The 22,297-nt window shown below is 37.8% G+C and overlaps 4 protein-coding genes across 6 annotated transcripts in view; 3 read left to right on the plus strand and 1 right to left on the minus strand.

Annotated features, from left to right (window-relative positions):
* Positions 1–1,455, plus strand: part of mov10l1 (Mov10 like RISC complex RNA helicase 1) — a 14,947-nt gene extending 13,492 nt beyond the window's left edge. For all 3 annotated transcript variants that reach the window (XM_024282659.1, XM_024282657.1, XM_036212284.1), the window contains exons 25-27: positions 288–428; positions 554–648; positions 1,236–1,455. In XM_024282659.1, the coding sequence (XP_024138427.1) occupies positions 288–428; positions 554–648; positions 1,236–1,251 (252 nt within the window). In that variant the 3' untranslated portion in view covers positions 1,252–1,455. The remainder of the gene's footprint in view (positions 1–287; positions 429–553; positions 649–1,235) is intronic.
* A 2,958-nt stretch (positions 1,456–4,413) lies between these two features.
* Positions 4,414–6,217, plus strand: szl (sizzled). The gene is made up of 4 exons (XM_024282408.2): positions 4,414–5,204; positions 5,296–5,462; positions 5,568–5,660; positions 5,747–6,217. The coding sequence occupies exons 1-4, from the start codon at positions 4,924–4,926 to the stop codon at positions 6,055–6,057; spliced, it is 852 nt and encodes a 283-aa protein (XP_024138176.1). The 5' UTR covers positions 4,414–4,923; the 3' UTR covers positions 6,058–6,217.
* A 111-nt stretch (positions 6,218–6,328) lies between these two features.
* Positions 6,329–12,386, minus strand: dbx2 (developing brain homeobox 2). The gene is made up of 4 exons (XM_024282356.2): positions 11,752–12,386; positions 10,620–10,703; positions 8,789–8,973; positions 6,329–7,528 (listed from the first exon to the last, which is right to left on the minus strand). Exons 1-4 carry the CDS (start codon positions 12,011–12,013, stop codon positions 7,337–7,339), a joined length of 723 nt encoding a protein of 240 aa, XP_024138124.1. The 5' UTR covers positions 12,014–12,386; the 3' UTR covers positions 6,329–7,336.
* An 8,635-nt stretch (positions 12,387–21,021) lies between these two features.
* Positions 21,022–22,297, plus strand: part of nell2a (neural EGFL like 2a) — a 126,821-nt gene continuing 125,545 nt past the window's right edge. Inside the window, exons 1-2 of the mRNA XM_024282195.2 lie at positions 21,022–21,437; positions 21,556–21,684. Of these exons, the coding sequence (XP_024137963.1) occupies positions 21,386–21,437; positions 21,556–21,684 (181 nt within the window). The 5' untranslated portion in view covers positions 21,022–21,385. The remainder of the gene's footprint in view (positions 21,438–21,555; positions 21,685–22,297) is intronic.

A 22,297-nucleotide genomic window follows, 5' to 3' on the forward strand; every position in this document is an offset into this window, starting at 1 on the left:
GCACAACGCGAAAATGCATTCACACATGCATTATCGGAGGTAATGCAATTTTTCTAGTTAGATTTGCATTCTTTCTACATGGCTAAAAAACTTTGACAAAAATTCTCTGATCCTCCAGTTTTAGCGATATAAATATTTGCTTTTTTGAAAACACAATAGTCAAGACAATAGAACTTGTTTGCATTTTATCAATATACATTTGTGCAATTGAGTGATGCAAGTCTGGTTCTTGCACTAGTTAACCCTACTATTGACGGGCTAAGTTGGTTAATTATTTTATGATGTAGGTACGCTCCAATGAATCCGTGCAGAGCAATGATTCGCACAGTTTGCTTGGCTTTCTCTCTAACCCGAAGCGGTTCAACGTTGCCGTGACTCGTTCCAAAGCCCTACTCTTGATCGTCGGAAACCCCCACATTCTTATCAGAGTGAGTGACAAAACTGTGGCTTTTAAACATTCATTTGTTTTTATCTTTAAGAAAAAAAAATATTTTGTTGTACAATAATTCTAGTCTGTTCAGTTATTATGGGATGTTTTATAATGTCTTTCTAGGATCCGTGCTTTGGGGCTTTGCTGCAGTACTGTTACACCAATGGGGCATATTTGGGCTGTGACCCTCCTCTGTATCTAAGAGACACCAACATGAGGTTTGTAAAGAAGTGTTTAAAAAACCTGTTATCTCTGTAAAAACTCTCAGGAAAATGCTGTAAAGTAGAATATGATACAGTGAGGCAAATGAGTAATTTATTTATATACTGCTGTTGGAATAAAATATTTGAAAACCTGTTCATCAGCTAGAGTTATGACCCTTTATTGTCCTAAATTAGAAGCACCAGTTTGAGCTGGGTAGCTGCATTAAGACACCTGTCCACCCCATGCAATCAGTAAGACTCCTACTGCCAACATGACAAAGACCAAAGAGCTGTCCAAAGACCAGAGACAAAGTTGTAGACCTCCACAATGTGATTTCCAAATTATTTTAGATCCCGGCTCTCACAGTGGACATGCACCTAAACATGAAAATGTCAGACCCTGCGTGATTTCTAAAGTGCAAAATCACAGGGTGTTCAAATATCTATTTGCCTTACTGTATACTGCACATTTTCTGTAATATCTAGTACAGATAACATTTCTGATGAATAGGAAGATTGTAGCTTTTCACTGAGTTGCCCCTAAAGCTTGAATTCAAATCTAAATGTTGCTTCACTTTTATTGTATCTTTTTTCTGTTGCAGATCTGAAGAAGCATAGAGGAGTCTTTAAGTGGAAGAGAAGCATTGATCATGGTGTCAGGGAATCGGTGCTTGTGGTTTCTTTTGTTTTTTTTCTTAGTTTTTGTTGACTGTTGATAACTTTAAATTCCATGAATGCTAAAGATAGACGAATTCCCGTTTTTCAATGAGCAAACTGTTATTTGGGGGAAAAAAAATTAAACTTTTGTATACCGCACGATTACTTTGTCTGGCCTTGAATTTGTTCAAGAGCTGTTTAAATATTATGAATGCCTAAAATAACATTTTGTTTTAGTTTTAAAACAGGAATGAAATGGTTCCCCTTAGGATCAAACTGTCAAAATCCCAACACTTGTCTTTGGTTTATTAGCATTCGTCTGCAGACTATAAAGAGCTAGTAGTCTGCTCTTGTTGGCGTGGCAGTGTCTGCTGGAAGGCTCACAGACTGGATGTTACAATTGAGTGCTATTGACACCGTGCAGAGACTGTCAGTCCTGCTGGAGCCTAGCAGGATGGAAGGGAGGAGTGGGTGTGGGATCAGAGAAAAGAGGCAAACGGCGGTTCGCTGTATTAAGTTAATGAGTCTCCTCTGCACAAGGAGAGACGGCTTTTATCTGAGTTTGTTTTGCTGTCAAGGTAGTTCCGTTCAAGTCCTCCGCCTTTTCTTTTCAAACTCTTTTTGCTCTAAGATCTGTAGGCAGAAAACATTTAAATGATTAAAAGGCAAAATAAATGCATGAACACTGGCTAAATATGTATATCTGTTTCTTAATGATTAATTCTAAGCTATAAGCTACTTGCTCTTATATACACGCTTAAGAAGTTGCTCCATACATATATTCTTATAAAGTTGTCTCATAGCTTCATCGGTATGAGGAAGTTTCTCTAAAATGTTGCAACTTTTGACAATATTTTTGATCAAATTCTGTTTTCTCTATACAAAAACAAGGAATCTGTCCCTCTGTCTACGATTTCCCCTCATTCCTTTTGCCAGAACATCAGTGGGAAACGGTGTAACAGAATTAATAAAATAGTAACAGTAGTGATCTGAATATGTCGCATACCTTGATCAACCTTTATGGTCGCTTGTCCTTAAAAGACAGGTGCCCAAACCAGCTGACTTCACTATTACCTTCTCATTAGCTAGACAGCGCTTTAACAAGACAGACATGCTGTCTACAGACCAGCCATTAGACCCAACAACAGGCCCCTGCTGGGCTCTTAGCAGGGGGGGTGATAAATATGTGGACCCATTGTTCCTCCAAATTGGTCTGTCTCTCTAATTGCCCAGTTAGTCCCCTGTTTATGTCTACCCAATCTGGAACCATCCTCCACTCATCAAATCATGCTGTAAAAGTTGGTTGGCTGCATTTTTATTGTTCTTTCTGCAGATTAAGCGGGGGAAGTATAGGGGACAATCGGTGGAGTTTATTAGAGACACCGTTCATGAAAAATGCACACAGGTATACATCTAAATCTGGAGACCAAGAAAGACAGTTAAATGTATTTCTATTCCCAGATTAGGGATTCTTAAATTAAAAAATAACCACAATAACTCAAATTGGGGGTGGGGGGTTATCTCTCATCTTTTGGGTTAAATATTGGACTTGTCTTGTTCAAATGCAACAAAACATTTTATGTCTGCTCAATACAAAGTTTTAGAGACACAAATCATTGCTTCATTCAAATCTACTTTAATCCCAAGCACGGTAAGTCAATATCCTTTATCTTAAAACACTTTAGTTTATCATGTTTTCCTTTTCTGTGCATCATTTTCTGATGTTTAGTTTCTTGGATATGTTTGAATAGACCTCAGTATCATCATCACTGGTGTTGATGAAGTCCGGACACTTCACAGGTGGCCAGTCTACATGCTTCCGCCAATAAAAGTAAAATTACAGGCAAAAAAAAATGAAGCTTTGACTTTTCTTATTAATCTCTTTGACTGGGAAAACTGAAATCAGATTAAAACTTTAAATCTCTACAACTAAACAAGTGTTATACAGCAGTTCTTGATTCAATTAAAACTTTTGAATAAATTTATACCACAGGAAAAATCCACACATTTGTTTAGCTTAGGCTGTGTTAATTGGAAAAACAATAAGTACATGAAAATATGCACTTCAATCGTGTTACTTAACATGCAGCAACAGCTATCTGTGCCCAAGACTGGAAAAAAAAAAAATAGAGGACATTCATCGTCGTTTTACCTTATCAAGTAGCTCTTCAACCTCTGAGTATGATTTTGGTGTCCACATTATTTCACTTGTCCCTACTTAAATGCATTAGCATGTTCGCCGTTTTGCAGACTATGGCTATGTCCGAATTCCCCGCCTCTCCCTAAATAATAAAAAACTATAGTGCAGGACTATATAGAGCCCTGGATTTTAAAAGCAATTCACACACCATGCTCACGACTTTTATTTTTTTAAATATCAAGGATGCCATCACCGATTTCACAAAGTAAAAATCTAATCAAAGTGAGCATTAAATGACATCTGTTTATGACTCCACTGTGTTCTAATGATGAAAATGTGGATGGTTTCTTAACAAATACATTTTTTTTTGCAAAAATTGTTCAAATGCAATGCATTGTGGGTCTATATTTGCTAATGTGGTGAGCATCCATGCACTGGTTTTTGCAAAGAATTCTGAGAAGCTTCTAGGGCACTCGATTTAGGAGTTCTAGTTCAGACAGCACTACAAAATAGCGAACACACTATATACACGGTGGGCAATAAGTTTCCATACATAAATGTAAATATTTTATATTGAACAAGTTTTTGAAATTTGAAAATAACTTTTTCCACGGTGTTATGCAACCATGCGATTGCTTTCTGATTCCGCCATCAATTTCAATTTGTTGTTTTTTGGTCAAACACATCATCTAGGGTGTCTGAAATATTAAAAAAAGTATACTTTAGACATTCTCATATGTATGAAAACTTATGTCCCACACTGTAGTGCACCATTTAGTGAGTCGTGAAGGAATTTGGACATAGCCTACAACTACAAATTACAGTGCACTGGGAGCTTCCCAGAAGTCTCTGCAAAAAAACTAGCATGCTTCAGTGCTCACAAGATTGGCGAGTATAGACAGCAATACATTGCAGTTGAATGTTTTTTCATATGAAAAAAGTATTTTAATATTTTTTAATAACACTGGATTCATGAATAATCTTTTGAATTTGCTTATTTTTTGTGTTATCCTTTGTGAAATCGGTTACATCATATTTGCTGTCAAGCATAAATATGATAAAGACAGAAATGCTATTTTTAAATGTGCTTATATACTCATGTGAAACAAAGGCTTCACATGAGTTTCATGTTGCATTTAAAATCTACAAACTAGACTTTTTATGTTTCTAAATTGTCGGACTTCTCTGTATACAAACAAATGCCGCTTCACTGGTCTTCATGCAGTGAAAGCTGGGATGGGACTGCTTATTGTCCTCCCCCTCAACAACCCACACACCCTCCATCTGCTTACTGCCCCCTCTCTGTCTGCAGCCATCCCAAAACAAGCCGTTGTCTCCAAACACATCGTCTCTGCGTCTTTTGATAGGTAGTTGATAACAGACTTACAGACTGATGGGGCTGGCTGACCTTGCAGTATATAAAGAGAAGACAGCAGACTTGTCACATTCAGAGAAAGCTCCAGCACTCACATTTTGGACTCTAGACTTTCAGAATGGCTACATTCTTCACTGTTGTTTTCCTGGCGTTCCCTTTCCCGCTACTGGCCTTTGACATCAGTCAGTCCACTCGTTGCGTCACCATCCCCGACCAGATGAAAGTCTGCCGGGACGTTGGATACTCTGAGATGAGGCTTCCAAACTTCTTGGGCCACAGTAACTTGGAAGCTGAGGTGGTGCCACATTCAGAGGACTGGAGGCCGCTGCTGCAGACGGGCTGCCACCCTCAAGCCCAGGCCTTCCTCTGCTCCATCATCGCCCCCGTCTGTCTTGACGCGTAAGTTGCATTCAAATAAAGTTTGATGCTCTCAAAATAGAAAAACATTTGAGTTCCACGTTCATATGCCATTTTTTTGTTTTTCTTTCAGGTTTATCCAGCCCTGTCGTAGCCTGTGTGTGGCAGTGAGAGACAGCTGTGCACCAGTGCTCGCCTGTCAGGGACATCTGTGGCCTGAGGCTCTCGACTGCAACCGATTCCCTGATGAAGAAGACATGTGTCTGACTCCCTATGCAAAACTTAACCACTATGCTAAAGGTAAAAACCTGCAAGCCTATTATTTAAATGTTTTTTGTTCAACATATTGTCTCAAAAATTGTCCAGTTTACTTTATATCTAAATACTTTTCTAATCAAATGACAGATTTGCCTAAACCTGCTTGCCAGAACTGTCCATCTATAGAAGATGCTCCTGCAATGAAAACAGTCTTGAGCGCATTCTGTCAACACGACTTTGGTAAGTTTTAAGTCTTGACACATTTTCCTGTTTTATGTCAAAGCTTCTGACGTCTAAATTGTAATTTTTCTTTTCCTCTTGAACAGCCGTGACCGCCAAAATCCGTCGTTTTCGCCATCCTGGGGACGAGTCTGAATTTCAAGTCGAGGGCCGAGTGGAGTTCATCCGTCAGGGACCTCTGTTGCCCTACGACACGCAGCATTTACTGCAGCAGTGGCTCCTCATCAACGTCAGATGTGCCAGCGCCCTTGTGCGCCCGGCGCGGTCACAGCTTTATGTGCTGACGGGGTCCGTGCAGCCAGATGGCACGATTGCTCTCATTTATCTCTTCCCCTGGCACAAAAAAGATGCTGGCATCGCACTGGCCACACGGAAGTGGAAACACCACAGATGTTAAAAGAATGTTTGGAAGTGCAGGATCACTTAAGGAAAAACTAATTTGACACCATTTATTGCCCCAAGCATCTGTCTCCATGTCCACATTCATATTTTGTAATATGATGCACTCGACCTTGTAAATAGCTGTGACTGTAAAGTGATATATTGTAATTTCTATAAAGTTATTTGGTGTATTTATGTAAACTTTGTAATAAAAGTTAAAAAAAAAATCTTTGAGAACTGTTATTTTACTTATCCTCATTGTAGCACAGGACAGTGCTAGTGAGTCTCAATAGAGTTACAGCCAACACATGGCTTACAGGACCATAAGGCAGCACACAGTGAGTAGGAGTTGCTGCCTGTTTACGTGTGTTAAATGTGTTTTAGGGACTTCTATTGTTTAAACAAGTTAACTTTTGCATTAAAAAGCATGAAAAACCACTAATGACAGCCATACAGCCCATGTCTCTTACAATGTGCATGTAATGAGAAAATAAATCACCCACTTTACATCTAAAAAGTCTTGCTTTCACTTTCAAGCTGATTGTGAAGTTTGATGTGAAAAACAGCTTTTCTATTTTTTCTATATGGTAATGTCCACACATTGGTTTGGGGAGTAAATAATCAAAAGTAAATGTAGTAGTGTGATGCATTCATATGAAGTATTGGTACTGTTTATATGATCAAAATAGAATAGTTTCAAGCATCAAGACCTCAACAGACAAAAAACAAAAGACAAAAATTCAAACAAAATAAATATATTTTTTGCTTATTGTCAGTTATCTTGAGTTTACTTTTATTCACTTCAAATTAAAGTAATTTAATCTAGTTACACATCAGGCTTCATACACCCAAACAATTTGGTTTTCGTGTTCCTAATAAGTATTGTTTCTGTTTTGTCTCTGCTTTCTATTTTTTCAAAGTATATATATTTATGGAGTAACGTTGCGGGTTGGTCTTCCTTACTTTTTGTCTGGATCTTTAACTTTACCCAAAATATTATTAGTAATTATTCCGTCATATTACCACCCTTGAAATACATTTACTGACTTTATATTAGGTTTTCTAACTCAAAAGTAATACAGGAGTCGTGTAACGGATCTCAATTCTAGGATAGTGTTATTATAAGGGATTACTTTCAAACAACAAAAAGAAGTAATGTGCAATGTATTACAACTTGCACAATACTTCTTATCTGGTTTTAAAACCATACAAAAACAGAAAACTTTCACACACATCGCACCCATCCATTTCTCCACGTTCTGTTGTTGATTTTAGCATCAAGTCTCTTTTGCCTCTCATAAATCCTTGGTCCCTTTCTTTGGCAGAGAGCTTTGTATTTGTGCTCTGGTGTGATTGTGTGACAGTTCTTCCTCCTCGTCAGCGAGACCTCTGGCCATGAGCTCATCCATTGGGGAGCGGTTTGTGTGCAGCTCTTTCTCCTTGCAGTTTCTCCACTTCATTCTGCGGTTTTGAAACCAGATCTTTACCTAATTCAGAAAGAGGATAGAAAAGGGTTAATTCAGCTTTGTGTGATATTCAGTATCTTTTTTAAATGGCTTTACTGGCCTACTTTTGTTTAAATAAAAACCTATGAAGGGCTTATGTAAAAACTTGAGAGGTTCCTTTATTTACTTATTTAAAATTGTGTGGTTAATTTTCTGCCTGTTTACGTTCACATTTTGTCCTGATAATTGTCAATTATCTTCATGACTTGAATTAAAAGGTACACACAGCTATGAAATATAGTATAGTTATGCAATGAAGCAAGTTGATATGAATATGTTTTAAATAGTAACTCTTTTACCTCGGTATATCTAAAGCTATGTTCACACCGGGCATGCTCAAGAATGAGCTAAACTGTGCTTTTTTTTGTAAAAAAAAACACAACTTTTTTTTTTACAAAAAAAGTTGTGTTATTACTGTGCTTTTCCCAAGTATTATTGACTCCTCTCGCTTGCCATAGAATGGCGCTTTTGATGTGGGGTTTGTACGCAGTAAAACACAGCTTTTTAAGCCCATTTTGGGACGATACAAAACGGCGTAATTTACATGCTACTTTTAAAACGTGAAAAAAAGCGGTGTTTTTCATGGGCAATATGCCATTTTTATGATGCTTTTCCTGGTGATTATTGACCCCTATGCTTTCATGGAAACATTCTTGAACACACATTTAGCCCATGGTGTTCACACTAGATAAGAAGGGAGGGGCTTCTTCGTCTTTTTCCTTTGCTATTGCGTTTGTCTGCCACCTACAGTTGGAGGAGGCTTGGTGCAAAATGTCAAAGCAGTGCAAATCTTGGACTTTCACAGCAATGCTTTGATATATGAAAGACTTGGTGTCATATACTGTAATTCCATCTGGGCACAAACCCCAAATATGAATTTTTACTTTGTGACCATTTTTTATTTTTATTTTTTTAAGATTAGCTTTTCAGTGAGTTAAAACGGACACTATCCATACATATTTTCCAAATGTTAGTCCCTGAGTCTTGTTTCTTGCTGGTTTAGCTTTCAAGGCACATTCAATGACTGTGCGTTTGGTACGTAGAGCACAGAGGCTCAAAAAGTGCTTCAATATGGACTTTTAATTGAAATTGGTCGGTTGAATTTGCATTGTCAAAGTGGGTGTGAGCATGATTTAGAGAGACTTCCATGTATCAACTGTCCTGAGGATTGAGATATTATGTGAAGACTTTTGATGTCTCTTCCCAAAGAAAAAAAAAGTGGGTCATACTGACTCCCTTTACCTGTGACTCCTTGAGGCTGAGATCTGCTGCCAGTTTGTTCCTGTCAGTTTTGCTGATGTACTTCTGCCTCCGGAAAGTTCTTTCCAACTCCTTCCTTTGCTCTTCAGAGAAGACAGCTCTCCTCAAAATTCCTTTTCGTGATTTAGGGTTCATGTTGGCGGGCCACATCTGATAATTTGCTCTTTCTAAAAAAATAAAAAAATAAGTCAGTAAATTAAAATTAAAACAATTAAATTTTTTATATTTTGGGTGTGAATACAATGATAGACTCTCATTTTAAGTATACGTTCATAAAAACATTAGGTGCAGCGTTCAAGATGGTCCTAATGAACCTTTTCCCACTTGTTTTGTTTGGCCTGTTTAACAAATTTGGGATGACTAAATTGAGTCAAATGTTGCTTCAAATGAAGAAAAAAAAGTGATTAGGTTCCTGATCCAATCCTTCTTCAGTCCAAGGTGCACATACAACAAAAGTCAAGTAGAGCCATTTATCTAAAACCATTCAGTGTTGCCTTTTTAATCTGTCTGACAAATCTGCATCCAGACCACCTCTAGGGACCAGAAAACTGGTTTGGACATGCTTCTCACTTCCCAATTGGAGCTCAATAGCTTCAACTTAAATGGCTGATTACTAGGTCATTCCTGGGCAACGTGTGCGTCTATCCTGGCGGACCGACTATTAAGCCCACTGTGTCCCCCTGTGGGACGCCAACAATAGAGATGTACAATGGAAATGCCATTACTCGAGGGCTCAGTGGCCCAACACTAAATCTTTTCTCTTGCAAGTTTGAAGCCAGTTTGTATGTGAAGATGAGCCCAAATAAGTCTATAAAAGTCACTTTCATTGAACGCTTTATGTCCCAGTCAAGGGGGTCTCGAATAGGCAGGACTGAGAGTTGAAGGACGGGAGAAAGAAGGGGGGGTTTAGCTAGCTAACTTTTTTTTTTTTTTTTAGCCACACAATGCTTGGGGGACGTTCCACTGCCAAGCCCACTCCTGCAGAGGAATGGCAGAGTTTTATGCTCAGCAGAGTTCATTGCTGCGGTGAAAAATTGCAGTGAGGTCGCGTGTGGATGGTGGAGTGAATGCGTCGATTGGTCACGGCCAGCTATGGCATTGTTTTGTCGCTGGGCGCTGTGGGAAAGTGTCAGCCTACTAAGGGGACTTCACAGACTTGTGGGCTAAGGGCTTTCTGATTTGTGTTTTTCCCCACAACTGTTGACAGCCATCGTACGTTGCTGCAACTAATAACTTCCAATTGGTGAGAAACAATGCAGCAAAACAAACACTCAGCTTAGTCAGTCGTGGAATAGTCTTAGAAGGGGATATAAGACAATGTCTTTAAGTGGGATTCAGTGGTGCATTGCAGATACAAATAGGTTTCTTTTGCATCTATAGAAAATTTGAGCGTACTAATGGTTTTCTTGGATTGTATTAGGTTGGTTCAGAATGAAATTGAACCCAAAACTCTAAACATATTAAGTTTGAGAGGCTGATCCTTTCCTGCTTGAAGAATCTACAGCAGGTAGTTATTACCCTAATATGACAGAAGACAAGACGTTTATTAGCTCTGCATATTTGCACTGGTAAATGTGTGTGTTGGCAAGTACAAAACAGGGGCCCTCTGAGGCTCTTAAAAGCCCTATACAACCCACCCCTTTTTCCCCATTCTAAACAGCCGTGAATGGTTATGAATAGAGCTGTGCAGAGTTGAACGGAGAATTAGCTCTTTGGTATTGCATCAGTAATTAGCTTTGGAGAGCATGGAAGACCCCGCTGCTTCTGCTTAGAGAGCAGCTGAGGCATTGCTGATGAGGCATAAAACACTCACTGGAGAAGATGGGAGGGGGGCTGGACCCACCGCAGCACGCCAGCAGATACGGCGGGTTCTGCAGGAGGACGCCGCTCAGCACACCTGCACAGATAGACGGCGCAGTCAAGACACGGTCCCATCCCAAACCACACGTGGGACCGGTGGAACGTGTTCTAAAGAGCTGTAGTGCAGTGTTGAAAAATTGTACATTAGAAGTCTATATTAAAATGGTTTAATTGATTGTGGAAGCAGTTTCTTTGTAATTCAATTACATATTTTTAAAATATGAGTTCAGAGATAAAGTTTATGATTTAAATAAGATGGTAGTCTGCGTCTACATTCTATGTAGAAATAAAATTCTGCTTCACCCACACATGGGACAGGCATTGCTTTGTTGTTTATTGGATTGAAACTTGTTTGTTTTTTGCAAATTTCTAAGTCGCATGTTTAGGAATATATTAGTTATCTATTAAATTAATGCAGTGAAAGAAATTATCATTACAACTTTTTTAGTTATCCTAGATAAGAACTCTTCTGAAACTAAACAAATGACGAGTTTAAGCTTTCATTTGTTTTCCTAAATGTTTTCCATCCCAGATTTTAATGCAACAAGACTAGAACCCTGTAGATCAAAACTATTAATTATACTTTCTGTGTAAAATCTGTGAAAAGTAAAAGTTTTTGCATATTTTACTGTAAGACAAATTCTCCAAACACTGCGTGAGAAGGGATTCATTGCATGGTGGTCATTCTATCCTATATTGTCTTAGCTCCTATTTTACTCTCAAATTTCCATAATCTGAACTTTAACTTTTATTTTTGGTTCCATCTTTAACTTCTAAAACTAGTTTATTATTTTTTACAGGACAGGAACACATTTTTGCTTCAAAAGTCAGCTGTGTTGTGTTGTTTTTGTTAGAATCGATGGAGCAGACGTAACATTAATGCTACGTTGATTAAAGAGTAAAGTAATAGATCAAAAACAAATAAGAAGCATCATATGGATTTATAGAACAAATAAACAAGTCATAGTTTGAGTTGAGATTTACTCTCAAAACTGGCCTCCAATGGCTGCCTGACTCAGAAAATTGCTTACTTTTACATGCCACTTAATGTGGCGTACCGATGCATCACAGTACAGAAAAGTTACCTGTGTGTGGCACAGATTCCCCAAATTCTGTCACCTCTTGATGGCTTTGCTGAGCTCCATGCTCGTGACCCCAGGCTCCTCTCAGATGCTGACACGCCGCTCGCCTCAGATGGCCGCCTTCCGCTCCTTCTGGACGGAACGAGCGCCTCTGAGGTTTTAGCAAATTGTCAATAAGAAAGCTCTTCCCTGACCTCCCAAAACCTGGCAAAGCGGGAGAGAAACCAGCCATGTTCCTCCCGGAACAGCCCTGAACCGAGACCATCCCGCTCACGCAGTGACCCAAACACTCAAAGTTCCCTCTTCAAGCAGTCACAGCTCACTGACTCCAAATCCTCCTTTAATCCTTTCTCGAGTGACCAGGCCAACTTCATTAAACTCAGACATAGACAAAAGTTCTCTGCTTTTCCTCTTTCTGGCCAGCACTTTGCTACAGAGCCGTGTTTTGATTGGCTCAGGCGCTCTAATGTTCTTCTCAATTCAGATAAGGCTGGGGCCTTTCTAGAGTGGCAGAAGGTGGGTCTGGCTCATTCATTATGTCAACTAGCCTATTAAATGATAGACATCAGAGACAATGAAGTGCTGGCCAAAGTTTAACATGAACCAAACAGTTTTCTCCAGTCGTAAATAGTTCTTTTTTTCCCTCTTTTCTCCAGCCTCCCTCAAAGCTTCATTGTGGTTGATAGAGGGTTTAAAATACAATTTTTTTTCCCTAATTGTGATTAATTTCAAACCCCGAAAGGTTTCTTTTCAACCAAAAATATAAGTATACATTTATTAGTATATATTGCAAAATTTGCAAATAAAGCTTGATAATTTAAAACATTTTTAACTCATCTTAAATTTTATTGTTTGCATAGTTTACATATTTTATTAAATTTTCTATGACATAAGTCTTACTATGTAACTTTCTGACTGAGCTCAGACTGTATTCATTATTAATTAGGACCTAAACAAAGTTTGGTATTTAGCTTTTGATTATTTATGTAAATTCAGATTTTAGTAGATGTGCAATAGATTACAAGGATGTTGGTATCATTTAAAAAAATAAAATACAATTTTTCTAGTGTTATATATTTGTTATATCTATGTTTTAACTTTGTTTTATAAAATTGCTAATTTTGTCTCACAGGATTTTAAATTGAGATTTAGTTTTTTCCTTAAGATGAACAATTTCAATATTTAATTTGTATTTTGTACTTTTAAAGTGACAAACATACACGTGCGCAATGTTTTGCAATGAAAGCATCAAATGAGAGGTCTGTGCAACCTTTCACACTGCAACTAATGAATCCTCTGCATCGGAATAGAAAGCCCAACAAAGGGGGCACAGTAAACAGGCATATCCATACTGGTATCCGTGTGTGTGTGTGCGTGTTTGTGTGTGTGTGTGTAGGGGACGACTGAGCACTCCGTTCTGCACGTGTTGATACCTCATGCTGAGCATGAAAATCGGCCCAGACAGCTCAGCCTATTGTGCCATGGCCAGGGAGCCAAAGGTTGCTTGTAATCAAATTTGAGGTTTTTATTCCCCAGACTGGTGGAGAAGGGATGGCGCTGTGTCACATGACGAGTGTTCACCATCCACTTTTGTGTGCGGAGTGGATGCTTACATGTAGAGTTGTGATTGACCACTAAAGTGTTTTTATTTATTTTTGTTGTGAGAGCTTTTAATTTGAAAGTCAAATTGGTTTAATTAGATTTTAAAACTGTTTAAAAAAACTTGTATGCTAAAATGAAAGGCATGTTGCAAAGAAAATTAATATTTTTATAAAAGTTTTTTTTCTGCTTTTTGCTCTCATAATAGGTAGAATTAGTCTCACATTTTTGGGCTAGCTTTAAGAGGCATGATAAAGAGCGTATCATTACGAAGTTTCACCACCGTGCAATTAGCCAGATTTCAATGGAGCTCTCCAGGAGAGGGGGGTATAATTAGCCTATTCTTAAACAGTAAGTCTCAGAAACACCCAGAAGCAAGTTCATGTGAATTTATTGGATATCCGTCTCTTCTCAGAAATCGGAATGAGAAAAAAAAAAAAAAAAACAGGGGGTCCCTTTTTATTCACAATCCCCACAATAGGTCTGTTGAAAGCTAGCATTCTGCAGAGCAGCTGAGATTCCTTTTTCCGTCTTTTTTTCAACCCAAGCAAAGCTCTTAAAAAGATGCCGGCCCATTGCACACGCAATTGATATTCCACCACTCGAACTTAATATTGTGAAAGGAGGGCCAGGTTCCATGAATCAGGAGGACAATGTGCTTAGCATAGCAGCAAACTGGCACTTTGTGTTTGGTGTCTGTGTCCCTGAGGAGGAAGTTTCTAATGTGAACCTCACGATTGTGCGTCTATAGAGTTCTAATGAGCTTCTGTGTGCTGAGTGAATGGCCGTGGACCATTCATCCTGAGGGCCTAAGGAGCCAGCTCACTGCACACATTCACAATAGCGTCCAGGGAGAATGGGAGTGGCTGTTGTAGGGCCACCGCACTGCCTGGGCAGTCTATAAAAGCTTGTATGACTGTGGTCCTATAGGGGGGCTTACAAATTAAAGTTTATTTCATTGTATTTCATCGACATTTTTAAACTGTGATTTTATTTTTTTTGTCAATATTTTTTCAAAAATCTTAGTAATGAACTATTCAGACTTTTTTATGGGAGCAAATTTAATTCAGATAAAAATACCATCAAGTTAAAGGAATATTTAAGTATTTTCTGAGGAACTTAAGCATCTTCAGATGAACAAGTGCCACAAAACTGCTCCTTTTATCGCCCCCTGAGTGCAAAAATATTTAAGAGATTTAGAGCAAATAGAATAAGAGACCTAATTCACAATTTTTACTTTCACTTCTTTACTTTTGTGTTGTCTGCCTCCAATGAAAAATAGTAAAATTGTGTAATTATTTTGTTCAACTTCTGTGTACAACAATATCTCTAGTTTATGAGTTAGTTCAGTATAGGTTTAATGAAAAATAATACATTAACAAAATAGTTTTTTCTTGTATTTATTTGATTCATTTCAATTTAGCATGGGTTCCTTTTTTCTTTCCAGTTTTTTTACATAATTTCCATTTTTTTAATTATTTTTTTACTGACTTTTACTTTTTACTGACTTTTTACTGACTGGTGTTAGAGTGGAGGATGCTGAAGACAGGCTTAGATGGAGGAAACTGATTCGCTGTGGCGACCCCTGAAGGGAAAAGCCGAAAGGAAAAGAAGAAGATTTTTTTAATGACTTTAATCTCAAAATTCTGACTTGTTAAAAACACAGATAACACCTAAAATCTATGAATTCTTTTGGACTTGCATAGTTCTACTTTATTAACAGGTAATCACTGAATTAACTTTTGTTACAGTTGAAACCAGAAGTTTACATACACCAGATAACAACACACATGCTTTTTTTCTCACCGTCAAACATGAAATAAAAATAAACTTTTCCTGTTTTAGGTCAATTACAATTAACAAAATTATTTTTATTTGCTATATGTCAGAATAATGAGACCAGTTTTTTTTTTAGACAATTTTTTATTACTTTTTTCAAAGTCAAAAGTTTACATACATTTTATTAGTATTTGGTACTATTGCCTTTAAACTGCAGTACTTGGGTCAAACGTCTTGGATATCCTTCTGCAAGCTTCTCACAAGACTTGGTAGAAACATTGGCCCATTCCTCCTGACAGAATACGTGTACCTGATCCAAGTTTGTAGGTCGCCTTGCATGTACCCGCCATTTCAGCTCTGACCATAAATGTTCAACAGGATTTAGATCTGGTGGGTTGGTGTTCCGAGGCCTGCTGGCTCCCCCTTTTTCCTCCAAACATAACGATGGTCATTGTGGCCAAACAGTTCAATTTTAGTTTCGTCAGACCTCAGGACATGTTTCTAAAAATTAATGTCTTTATCCTTGTGGCATTAGCAAACTTTAATCTGGCTTTTATATGTTTCTTTTGGAGTAGTGACTTCTTCCTGGCAGAGCAGCCTTTCAGCTCATGACTATGCAGTACTCGTTTCACTGCTGATAATGACACATTCTTACCATCTTCAGACAGCATCTTTACAACATGTTTTGCCTTTGTCCTTGGGTTGTTCTGGACATATTAGACCAAAGTACGTTCATCTCTGGGACACAGAACCTGTCTCCTTCCTGAGTGAAAAAATCACCAAGAAATGTTTCTTGAAAACTTTATTTTTTGGAATTTATTTATTTTAATACATTTTCAGAAAACACTAGATTATGTTACATTTTACAAGGTAGCTTTATACAAATGTCATAAGAAGAGATGAAAAGAAACTAAGTAATTTGTCCATACAAAATGTACATGTTAATATAGGTACTTCAGAGAAAAAGAAAAAAAAAACAAATATAAGAAAGAGAAAAATGCAAGAACGCTGTAGCTTAGAACCAGGGTGTGAGTCTTTGTTACTGATTATAAAATACATACATTTAATTTCATATCAGTCCTACACAAAGTCAGATCTCAATTGTCTGATGTATTGTTACCATCCTTCTCAAATTGAGTATAATTTATCAACTTCCAGCCGAAGTGGAGATATCAGTTTTCTCCATTTTATAGATGCAGAGCATCACCTCAACCCTTTCTTCTATTTTAGGCACTAACCCACTTTGCCATCTATCTAGAAAAATGTTTTATATATACAGTTGCAAGAGAAAGTATGTAAATACTTTAGGAGTCTCAAAATTTCTGTACGAAATGGACACATGATGTATTTTTTGTATCGAAATCTGAATCACAATGATGGAGAAAAACATTGCCTCTTTAAATCACACCAAAGCATGTTTTTATTGAACACAACTGTGTGTCCAGTTTATGCATAAATCAAGTAAGTCCAAAGGGTTCATATATTTTCTCCTGCAGCTGTTATATTAACCCATTAGGATCCATTTTTCCTTAAAAATACAATGATGTGGAATGCACCACAAACCAAGTAGGTCACAGAACCCATTTCTGATATTTTTCTGTTACACTGATGTCACCATGGGTTCTTGTATGTTAAAAGCAGAAAAGTTTGAATTATTATTGGATTTAATAGTTGTCTTTTCAATAAAAGTATTTTTTGCACAAGTTTTGATTTTTGTATTTTATATTTCCCCTTATAATACCTTCAGTAAATCAAAAAAATACGATAGTCTATACTTTTATAGCACTTTTCTACTTTGTTTGAAGGCAGAAAAAACTTTAAGGTCATCGTCCCATTCACACACACATTCATACACTGATGGTGGCTCTGTGCCGAACACTGGCGCCAACTTATAACCACCAGGAGCAATGTGGGGTGCAATGTCTTGCCCACATGGGGAGGCAGCAAGGTGGTAACTGAACTTGCGATCCCTCAATATGAAGTCGACTGCTCTACCTATGCACAACTGTCCCATGTATATCTTAAATAATAATCTAATATTTGCTTCATTTTTGCTGAATTGTCATTGAGCTGTCAAAGGTTTTGGAAGTGGCTAAAGGGTGACATCATCTGCCAGACTTCAGTATTATCAGCTCAAATTCCACTGGGTTTATATTCCTGCAGATTACTGCAGCGTCCACTAGATGGCACTGAGAGAGAGCAAATAGCTCCCAAATAAATCTGGTAAATATTTTCTGAAAGCCAGGCAATACAAAGAAAAAGTTAACTTCTTTGAGAGTGTTCACACCTTCAAAGTTACTCAAAGGGGCTATATTAGGATATTCTTAAGCCTTTCAGCGGAACTTATTTATATATATATGACAATATATTACCTTTGACAAACTAAAGAACAAATTATTTACGGAAAATGAATTTTTAAAACTATTCCTGCCCAAAAGTAAGACAACTTGTTCTCTGAGGGTCCGCCTTTCGCTCCTTGTGGGTGCGTGTCTTTGTTTCACACATGAAAAAAAAAAACATCTGAATTTTTGCAAAGATGGATGTGCATATTGCACAAATAAAATGAAAGCATTTTGCCAGTCATTGTTAGCTCAGCAGAGAAAGTGTGTGTGTGTGTGTTAGTCTGGGGGCGGTTCTGGCAGCACACACTCCTCCTGGAAGGGGTTGTTCCACACTTTGTGATGTCACAATGTGAGAACCTTGTTCGTTTTCGTCAGTTCAGGAGGGGCTGGTGCTCTGAGAGCACGATTTTAAAGGAATGTCAGAGATGTGTGAATGGATCAAAATACCGCTTTGGGGTTGTTTTTCATGAGAAATAAACATAATAATACACTTAAAATCTAAAAAAAAAGATTATGCATGATATAGGCCCTTTAAGGTAACAACTTTTAGTTTTTTTTTCAAAATGACTACTTTGTTTTAATTTGATTAACAAAATCATGTTTTAAACCATGACTGTTGAAGAAGAGGGGTGCAAATCAACAAAATTAATTCATTTTTTGTAAGATTTACAGGCACAAAAACATTTAAAATAGAAATATGAGGAACCTGTTGTGAATAGACTGTTCTGTACTCAATCAGAATCTGATTGTTCTTCTCCAAGTGGCTGCATTTTGTGTCCAATACTTATAGGTTTATGGTGAACTCGTGGCTAATGTGAAGAAACCCTTAAGGGTTTGTAATGCATCATCCATCTGGATCTCTTAAAGATGAAAGAAAGGACCTCCACGGCTGTTGTGTCCTTGCCGTAAGAGATTTGCTGTGTGTTTGTGTGCACACAACAAGGATGTCAGTGTACCCTGCGCGGTTATTACTTTTCTTTCTTTTCTGAGTCCATACTTTAATGGCTCTTATTTTCCTGATGGCACTTTAGGAAATGACAACTTGTGGGCCATACAAAGCAATTACATCTCCTGTGTCAGGACCCAAAAGAAATCTAGTATTATTAATAATGAAAAGAGGGTTGGAGGCACTTTCATATAGCAGATGTGACACTCCAGGAATAGCTCTCTGCCACCTTTGTTTTACTGACAATAGGAACCCTTTAACAAGTCACTGCAGCTGTATAAATGATTGATATAATATTTACACAGGTAAGAAATGCATCTGTTTTGCGTGAGGCATTCTAACAGGCATAAGACATATGGATAGATCGGCCTGTTTGCTGTGTTTGATGTGCAAATTGGTGTCATGGATTAAGGAGTTTAAATAAAAGCGTAAACAAATATTTCAGCTAAGCAGCTGCGCTCTTAACCACAGGCTTTTAAGTGGACTCAGCCCCACAAGCAACCATTTACTCTGCATTTTAATGTTCAGCACCTGCTGACAAATTCCACTTTAATTTGATTACACCACTAAATGAAGGAATTAAACCACTCCTCCTTAGGGGGGAGTGTGAAAGAAATAGTTTTATTTTTATCATTGTTAAAAATGCATTTTTAAATGGTAACTCAAGCCAGATGAGCCTCGTACCTTTTAGAAACAGTTCTGGGGTTTCTCATCTGCTTCCTACTCAAAACCAGGATGGGGGTTTCACGACAGACTGTCTCTAGCAGATAAGGAAGAATGTTGTTTCAACTGAAAGCATTCCTAAATGGTTCATTACATGACACCCCTAATGAACTTTTCAATTCTGTTTCTCTGAATGTTGTAATCTCCAATGTGTCTTTTCAATAAAAGGAGCAATGCGAGAAGCAGTCCTTTGAAAAACAGGGATTCTCCCCTGTATATGTTTCTCCCTTATGCACAAGAAACCTTATTGTTTGTGTGGTCGCTCCTACTGTGTTTCTGTTCATTGTTTATGTGTATGTACCTGACAAGGGAATTGGACAGAAACGAGGGAGTATTTAAAAAAGCAGCGTTGAACAAAGAAAAGAAGGAGGTGAGCAGTGACATCTGTTCCTGGTGTTTTATTTTACTCACTTTGAAAATTGCACCCCTATGATAAATGTACACTTGCAAAGTACACCCACCAGAAAAAAATCTTAATTCTAAAAAAAAAAACATTATTCTGAGATAAATTTCAGATTTCTGAGATTAAAGTCATAATTCTAAAATAAGACAACATTTTAAGATTAAATCATGAGTTTAAAGTTAGAATTCAAAGAAAAAAGTCAGAATTACTGAGATCAAAGTCAGATTCCTGAGATCAAAGTCAGATATCCTCAGATCAAAGTCAGAATTCCTGAGATCAAAGTCAGATTCCTGAGATCAAAGTCAGATATCCTGAGATCAAAGTCAGAATTCCTGAGATCAAAGTCAGAATTCCTGAGATCAAAGTCAGAATTCCTGAGATCAAAGTCAGAATTCTAAAATCAAATTCAGAATTTCCCATTATCTTTTTTTTCTTTCTCCATGTCCTAATCATTTTCTGTATTGTTTAGCTGGAGCTAAGACGGTTATTTATTTATTTTGACCATTTTTAAACACAAGAGCAAATGGCAAACCTTTTCAAAAGAACACAAACAGATGTCTTTAGCAGCATTAAAACAACAAGAAAACAACCAAATCAAGTAAAAGGAGCATCAAAACAACAAGACCCACTCCAATGAAAACCCATGTTTTTTATGTTTTTAATATGTTCTTGTGACATTTTTCTCACGATGGAGCAGTTTGAAAACATTTAAGTTGTGACGTAGAAGCTATACAAGGTGGGCCACAAGCTCCCTACTCCACTCCATTCTGATGCATTCACTTGTAGACGACTAGATCCATGCACATCTTTATTTTCTCAATCTGAGCTGACATCAGACTCCAAACTGTTCAACTGGATAGCTCCAATATTGTTTGCCATTAGTGGGGGTATGAGGATGCTATAAGTTAGTGGGAGAGCACATAAACTGATAGCTCAGTTATGGGTGACGGGAAGGGGGGCCAGGGTTGTTCTGTACAAACAGTTTTTTTTCTATTTTGGCTATAAACAACATAATCATAATAAAAAAAACCACTGGGGACACTTTTTACAATCGATCAAAAGATGGTTTGAGTGTGTTTTTAAATGAAAAATCGATCCAAATTTGGTTGTAAAAGCATAGAATTTAATTTTATGTATTCAGTTTATTATATATATATTTTTGTAATCTGTTTCTGTGCTCTCTGGATTTTAAATAAAACAACACAAATTTACTAAATTAGTCATGCTTTTATTTTGGAGTAAAAATTTTCTTTTCCTAAGAAAGTCTTTTATTTTGTAGTTTTTATAATCTTAAGTGTCCCCTGGAGTGCCATCGAGTACTGCTATTTGAGAACCACTGTATTCAATAAGGCGTGGCTGCAATCTCCAAGCCAATTTGAAACCATGTGAAGTTTGGTCCTTCATCGCCACAAGGGGGCTTCATCGTCCCCCTCTTGCTCTCCTCGCTCTCCCCCCTCTCTCTCCGTTCAGCCTCCTCTTCTTCAGCGGCTGCAGCTCTCAGTAGGAGCGTTCATCGGGCGGATGAGGCTGGGCAGCTCCGAGCATCCTCCCCTCTCTGCTCTCCACCTGTGCAGCAGGACGGCGCCGATGGAGCAGACCTTCTTTCTCCTGGAGTAAATTTCTGCGTCACTCTCACTGCTTTTTCTTTTTCTCTCCTCTGGATTCGTCTCATCTCTCATTTCCACCCCAGCATCGGGCAGCTGAAGTTGAGATGATGCCTCCGCTCAGCATATGGGATTTGTAATGCGAGGTTGATACATCATCTGTCTGTGATTGAACCCCCACCCCCCTCTCCTCTTCTAAAGTGGATGAAACATGGACTAATTAGTTAGAAATTCAGCCACCATGGGAATATTGCAGCTATTTCTGGTTCTTTGCATATTTTTCGCCTCTTCAGGTAGGACACAACTCTGTTTAAGAGGCTCTTTAAGACAACATTTATTATACTTAAAAAATGATTTCCTTTTCAAACATAACACCAGTGTTGTGATTGTAATAATGGTGTTTGAAATAAGTTGTAGGTTTTGGGGTTGACCCTGCCCTGCGCATCAGCGTGTTTGATGAACTCAGGCTTGGAGATGGCTTTGATGGACTCACGCAGGTCCAGGGCTTCCACAGCGAGACTAGAGCTTTCCACTTCCAAGGTACTGAAACGCACCACTCTGTTCGAAGGCGAAATGTGTTTATGAGGCTCGCTTTGGAAGAAGCGTTAAACATTTTCTTTCAGCTGTAAAGCCTTAATGAAGATCCCCCACCGATGACTGATGAAGACTTTCAGATGGTTGAATGATCACATACGTTAGCCTAAATGCTTTGATCAATTTTTTTCTCTTTTGTGTCTTTTTTTCAATCTGCAGTGTAACAATTTCTTTTCTTTGTAATTGAAAAGGAGCTTAGAGGCCCTTCTGCATGATTGAACACTAAGTGATATTAGGGTTGAAAATAGTGGAAGACCCAATTTGTCAGAAGGGCAAGGGTGCTGTGATTTTGAAGTATTTGGGTAATGAATTTATAATTTTTCTATAATTTTTTAATTAATTGATTGAAGGAGCTTAATTTTTGAGTATGTTTGTTGTGTGTTAGTGCCACCCTGAAAAAAGTGAAACGTTGGATCAATTAACAAGTGTTCTGTAATTTGTTACATTTAAAATGTTTTGTTTTTTTTCAAATTATATCTTTGGTTTACTCACTTCAACAATGTAATTTGATAAAACTAATATTTTTAAATGTAACAAATTACAGAGATTTGTTTTAATT

The sequence above is a fragment of the Oryzias melastigma genome, linkage group LG6 (genome assembly GCF_002922805.2).
Source record: "Oryzias melastigma strain HK-1 linkage group LG6, ASM292280v2, whole genome shotgun sequence".
NCBI lineage: Eukaryota > Metazoa > Chordata > Actinopteri > Beloniformes > Adrianichthyidae > Oryzias > Oryzias melastigma.